Source organism: Micromesistius poutassou, assembly GCF_964030765.1.
Source record: "Micromesistius poutassou genome assembly, chromosome: 10".
In the NCBI taxonomy this organism is placed as follows: Eukaryota; Metazoa; Chordata; class Actinopteri; order Gadiformes; family Gadidae; genus Micromesistius; species Micromesistius poutassou.
The window spans coordinates 1,317,317-1,323,640 of record NC_140280.1 but is presented as its reverse complement, the minus strand read 5'-3'; the positions used below and the strand labels follow the sequence as shown (position 1 = coordinate 1,323,640).

The 6,324-nt window shown below is 38.4% G+C and overlaps 2 protein-coding genes across 2 annotated transcripts; both read right to left on the bottom strand.

Annotated features, from left to right (window-relative positions):
* Positions 1-616: 616 nt before the first annotated feature.
* Positions 617-1,549, bottom strand: LOC311353803 (odorant receptor 131-2-like; the record flags this gene model as incomplete). Its single annotated transcript, XM_084473619.1, has 1 exon — positions 617-1,549. The coding sequence occupies one exon, from the start codon at positions 1,547-1,549 to the stop codon at positions 617-619; it is 933 nt and encodes a 310-aa protein (XP_084329745.1).
* A 3,436-nt stretch (positions 1,550-4,985) lies between these two features.
* On the bottom strand, positions 4,986-5,894 carry LOC311353802 (odorant receptor 131-2-like; the record flags this gene model as incomplete). Its single annotated transcript, XM_084473618.1, has 1 exon — positions 4,986-5,894. One exon carries the CDS (start codon positions 5,892-5,894, stop codon positions 4,986-4,988), a length of 909 nt encoding a protein of 302 aa, XP_084329744.1.
* Positions 5,895-6,324: the final 430 nt, after the last annotated feature.

Sequence of the window (6,324 nt, the reverse complement as noted above, 5' to 3'; positions counted from 1 at the left end):
TATCTGCATGTTTTCAGTTTTTGAGCAATTGTTACTGTCCGAGGAGGTTATAGATTGTGTATATCTTTTGACATTGAAGACGAGCTTAAAACATTACAAAATGAGTGATATAACCTAACAGATGATATTAAACCACCAACTATACTGTAGCTATAGTTTAACAAGCATAAACCATTTATATTCCAGTTAAAACATTTAGCACTTTCAGATCACATTTTTATTTCCAATCAATCTTTTTTTCATTTTTTTTTCACGAAATATCTTTTAAACCATTGACATTCTGCAATGCTTTGGATATCACTAGGTGTTTGCAGAACTTATTAATTTTTACCATATATAACTTCAGCGAATGGCATTAGTTATTTTCTGAATTCATGTTTATCAAGAGTCAGAGGGGCACTTTAGCTGGTGAGGGCAAAGGGATTCCCTGTGATCGGACCTGAATCCAAAACAAGTGCTGCTAATTAAAAATAATTTATCTCTAGTGCAAGATAAATCATTTTCAAATAAAGACAAATCTTTTCATGTATGTAGACAAGGTTTTTAGTTTTTTTTGTAGATTTCATGGTGATTACATCCTTGTTTAGACATCAACAGTTACATGGGGGCCATGCATTCAAGATTTACCACAGAGCCCTTTCAAGAGGACAGGTCTGATGGTTTGGTCTCTGAGCCCATAGATAAGAGCACTGAAACACCGGGATAATAGATTCAAACACACAAAAAAACTGTTGTAGAGACGAACCAAAGTGGTTCTGTCCACTATTCTTACAAATCTAGAGAGGATGGTAGAGTTGATGGTAGCGATGAGAATCACCACCAACTGAATCAAATGAAGTAAAACTGTTTTTCCAGCCTTGCCGGCAGAGGCTTTGTCTGTCGAGGCTGACCTGGCAACCAACGTCACACCAACATAGGAAAGAATAGCTACCATTCCTCCGAATGCAAACACAAAGGCGCAAAATGCTTTATCAACTACACTGGACATCGGTGCCAGGAACAGTCCCTCTTTGGAGCAGAAGTCTTTCATTTCCACATTTAAATCCAAATTATTTGTCCAACCAATAAGTATTAACACTCGCATCAGAACATTGCCACAAGAGACGGTCCAAACAACAGCGATGGCTCCTCCTGTGTTTCTGACGGTGGCAAGGCCTGCATGTCTCATAGGAAAGCACACAGCCACATATCTCTCAAGGGACATCACTGCCAGAGTAAGAGGTGAGACAATGTCTTCTAAAACACTAAGGCTTACAAGCAAACCACAAACATACCATTTCAGCCTCATCCTGAAGGCAGCAAATAAGTAGAGCAACAAACTTGTCACAAGAAAGGCAGAATCTGCGAAGAGAAGGTTAAACAACAGAATGTGACGGGACGTCTCACAAAAAACTGGCTTGCTCCTCAAGATGTACAACAGAACACAGTTTATGTAGACAAAAGTACAGCATATCCCCAGAGATAAAGTGCAGAACACAATCATCTCCCGTGTAGTTTGATACTCCACGCTACCACTAACATTGACCCTCAAATGTCCTGCACTCTGCATCACAGCTAAAAACTGGAAGGCTATAAGGGCAATGTTACAAAGGACCAATAAGACAACAACCAAGTGGTCCCCAAACAATCCTATAGCCACTCTATGTTAGGTACGTAAAAGGAAGAAAAAAAATCCCTTCCGCATACATACATTCAATGGTTCTGAGTACAGAGTGGATAGTATAGTGGTGAATATTCTCTGAAACCCACGGATGGTCTGACCGTTTGGCAGACAAGTTTTCCAATATATCAGGTCTCTTTCCTAATGACCGGCAGGTGATGTCATCATTTGACATCATCACCAGTGTAGGCATGGTGACAATGCCTACACTGGGGATGATGTCATGTGAACATGTGAGATTTCCTTCACGAGTTACTCGCATGTTTGAAAAAACAGACATATTAAAGAAAGGGTAGGACATTTATTTTAGAAGCATTTCTTGTCATGCTTGTTGCACTTATCTTTATAATCATGACAGCAGTCAATAAATCAAATGCGCTGACCAAATAGCCTGTGGCAGTCGAGGCTTGTTACCTGTTACAAGCCCTTGTCAAATGTGTTGATGTGAGGGATCTCAGTATAAATAGATGGGATTTCTGGTTATACAAAATGGAGAGAATCTATAATATAATTATAACAAGACAGTTTTTAATATAATGTTTTAAATACATGACGGATTTGACACAGTATTATCGTTTGTAAATATAGTATTATTTTACATATTGAAAGGAGATAATAATTTTGTACAATTCCTGCATCAAAGTGAGGACAAGGGAACTAGAGATGGATGATTCCAGTTGTTTTTTTTGTAATTTCAGATTCCTAATGACAGTCACAGAAAAAAAGAACAGTTAAAGGAACAATTCACCCTCAGACTAAAACATTAAAAAGTCTGTTGTTGGACAGGTCAACAGTTTGTTTTGTACTTGTGCTTGAAAAGTTCAAAATGAACATTGAGCCAGCATTACTGAAGTTTATCTGCATGTTTTCAGTTTTTGAGCAATTGTTACTGTCCGGGGAGGTTATAGATTGTGTATATCTTTTGACATTGAAGACAAGCTTAAAACATTACAAAATGAGTGATATAACCTAACAGATGATATTAAACCACCAACTATACTGTAGCTATAGTTTAACAAGCATAAACCATTTATATTCCAGTTAAAACATTTATCACTTTCAGATCACATTTTTATTTCCAATCGATCTTTTTTTCTTTTTCTTTTTTTTTTTCACGAAATACCTTTTAAACCATTGACATTCTGCAATGCTTTGGATATCACTAGGTGTTTGCAGAACTTATTAATTTTTACCGTACATAACTTGAGCGAATGGCATTAGTTATTTTCTGAATTCATGTTTACCAAGAGTCAGGGGGGCACTTTAGCTGGTGAGGGCAAAGGGGTTCCCTGTGATCGGACCTGAATCCAAAACAAGTGCCGCTAATTAAAAATAATTTATCTCTAGTGCAAGATAAACCTTTTTCAAATAAAGATAAATCTTTTCATGTATGTAGACAAGGTTTTGATTTCATGGGGATTACATCCTTGTTTAGACATCAACAGTTATGTGGGGGCCATGCATTCAAGATTACCACAGAGCCCTTTCAAGAGGAGAGGTCTGATGGTTTGGCCTCTGAGCCCATAGATAAGAGCACTGAGACACCGGGATAATAGATTCAAACACACAAAAAAAACTGTTGTAGAGACGAACCAAAGTGGTTCTGTCCACTATTCTTGCCAAGCTAACGAGGATGCTAGAGTAGATGGTAGCGATCAGAATCACCACCAACTGAATCATATGAAGTAAAACTCTTTTTCCAGCCTTGCCGGCAGAGGCTTTGTCTGTCGAGGTTGACCTGGCAACCAACGTCACACCAACATAGGAAAGAATAGCTACCATTCCCCCGAATGCAAACACAAAAGTGCAAAATGCTTTATCAACTACCAAGTGGTCCCCAAACAATCCTATAGCCACTCTATATTAGGTACGTAAAAGGAAGAAAAAAAATCCCTTCCGCATACATACATACAATGGTTCTGAGTACAGAGTGGATAGTATAGTGGTGAATATTCTCTGAAACCCACGGATGGTCTGACCGTTTGGCAGACAAGTTTTCCAATATATCAGGTCTCTTTCCTATTGACCAGCAGGTGATGTCATCATTTGACATCATCACCAGTGTAGGCATGGTGACAATGCCTACACTGGGGATGATGTCATGTGAACATGTGAGATATCCTTCACGAGCTACTCGCATGTTTGAAAAAACAGACATATTAAAGCAAGGGTAGGACATTCATTTTAGAAGCATTTCTTGTCATGCTTGTTGTACGTATCTTTATAATCATGACAGCAGTCAATAAATCAAATGCGCTGACCAAATAGCCTGTGGCAGTCGAGGCCTGTTACCTGTTACAAGCCCTTGTCAAATGTGTTGATGTGAGGGATCTCAGTATAAATAGATGGGATTTCTGGTTATACAAAATGGAGAGAATCTATAATATAATTATACCAAGACAGTTTTTAATGTAATGTTTTAAATACATGACGGATTTGACACAGTATTATCGTTTGTAAATATAGTATTATTTTACATATTGAAAGGAGATAATAATTTTGTACAATTCCTGCATCGAAGTGAGGACAAGGGAACTAGAGATGGATGATTCCAGTTTTTTTTTGTAATTTCGGATTCCTAATGACAGTCACAGAAAAAAAGGAACGGTTAAAGGAACAATTCACCCTCAGACTAAAACATTAAAAAGTCTGTTGTTGGACAGGTCAACAGTTTGTTTTGTACTTGAAAAGTTCAAAATGAACATTGAGCCAGCATTACTGAAGTTTATCTGCATGTTTTCATTTTTTGAGCAATTGTTACTGTCCGGGGAGGTTATAGATTGTGTATATCTTTTGACATTGAAGACAAGCTTAAAACATTACAAAATGAGTGATGTAACCTAACAGATGATATTAAACCACCAGCTATACTGTAGCTATAGTTTAACAAGCATAAACCATTTATATTCCAGTTAAAACATTTAGCACTTTCAGATCACATTTTTATTTCCAATCAATCTTTTTTTCATTTTTTTTTTTCACGAAATACCTTTTAAACCATTGACATTCTTTAATGCTTTGGATATCACCAGGTGTTTGCAGAACTTATAAATTTTTACCATATATAACTTGAGCGAATGGCATTAGTTATTTTCTGAATTCATGTTTACCAAGAGTCAGGGGGGCACTTTAGCTGGTGAGGGCAAAGGGGTTCCCTGTGATCGGACCTGAATCCAAAACAAGTGCCGCTAATTAAAAATAATTTATCTCTAGTGCAAGATAAACCTTTTTCAAATAAAGATAAATCTTTTCATGTATGTAGACAAGGTTTTTAGTTTTTTTTGTAGATTTCATGGTGATTACATCCTTGTTTAGACATCAACAGTTATGTGGGGGCCATGCATTCAAGATTACCACAGAGCCCTTTCAAGAGGACAGGTCTGATGGTTTGGTCTCTGAGCCCATAGATAAGACCACTGAAACACCGGGATAATAGATTCAAACACACAAAAAAACTGTTGTAGAGACGAACCAAAGTGGTTCTGTCCACTATTCTTGCCAAGCTAACGAGGATGCTAGAGTAGATGGTAGCAATGAGAATCACGACCAACTGAATCATATGAAGTAAAACTGTTTTTCCAGCCTTGCCGGCAGAGGCTTTGTCTGTCGAGGCTGACCTGGCAACCAACATCACGCCAACATAGGAAAGAATAGCTACCATTCCCCCGAATGCAAACACAAAAGCGCAAAATGCTTTATCAACTACACTGGATATCGGTGCCAGGAACATTTCCTCTTTGGAGCAGAAGTCTTTCATTTCCACATTTAAATCCAAAATATTTTTCCAACCAATAAGTATTAACACTCGCATCAGAACATTGCCACCAGAGACGGTCCAAACAACAGCGATGGCTGCTCCTGTGTTTCTGACGGTGGCAAGGCCTGCATGTCTCATAGGAAAGCACACAGCCACATATCTCTCAAGGGACATCACTGCCAGAGTAAGAGGTGAGACAATGTCTTCTAAAACACCAAGGCTTATAAGCAAACCACAAACATACCATTTCAGCCTCAACCTGAAAGCAGCAAGTAAGTAGAGTAACAAACTGTTCACAAGAAAGGCAGAATCTGCGAAGAGAAGGTTAAACAACAGAATGTGACGGGACGTCTCACAAAAAACTGGCTTGCTCCTCAAGATGTACAACAGAACACAGTTTATGTAGACAAAAGTACAGCATATCCCCAGAGATAAAGTGCAGAACACAATCATCTGCTGTGTAGTTTGATACTCCATGCTACCACTAACATTGACCCTCAAATGTCCTTCACTCTGCATCACAGCTAAAAACCGGAAGGCTATAAGGACAATGTTACAAAGGACCGATAAGACAACAACCAAGTGGTCCCCAAACAATCCTATAGCCACTCTATATTAGGTACGTAAAAGGAAGAAAAAAAATCCCTTCCGCATACATACATACAATGGTTCTGAGTACAGAGTGGATAGTATAGTGGTGAATATTCTCTGAAACCCACGGATGGTCTGACCGTTTGGCAGACAAGTTTTCCAATATATCAGGTCTCTTTCCTATTGACCAGCAGGTGATGTCATCATTTGACATCATCACCAGTGTAGGCATGGTGACAATGCCTACACTGGGGATGATGTCATGTGAACATGTGAGATATCCTTCACAAGCTACTCGCATGTTTGAAAAAACAGA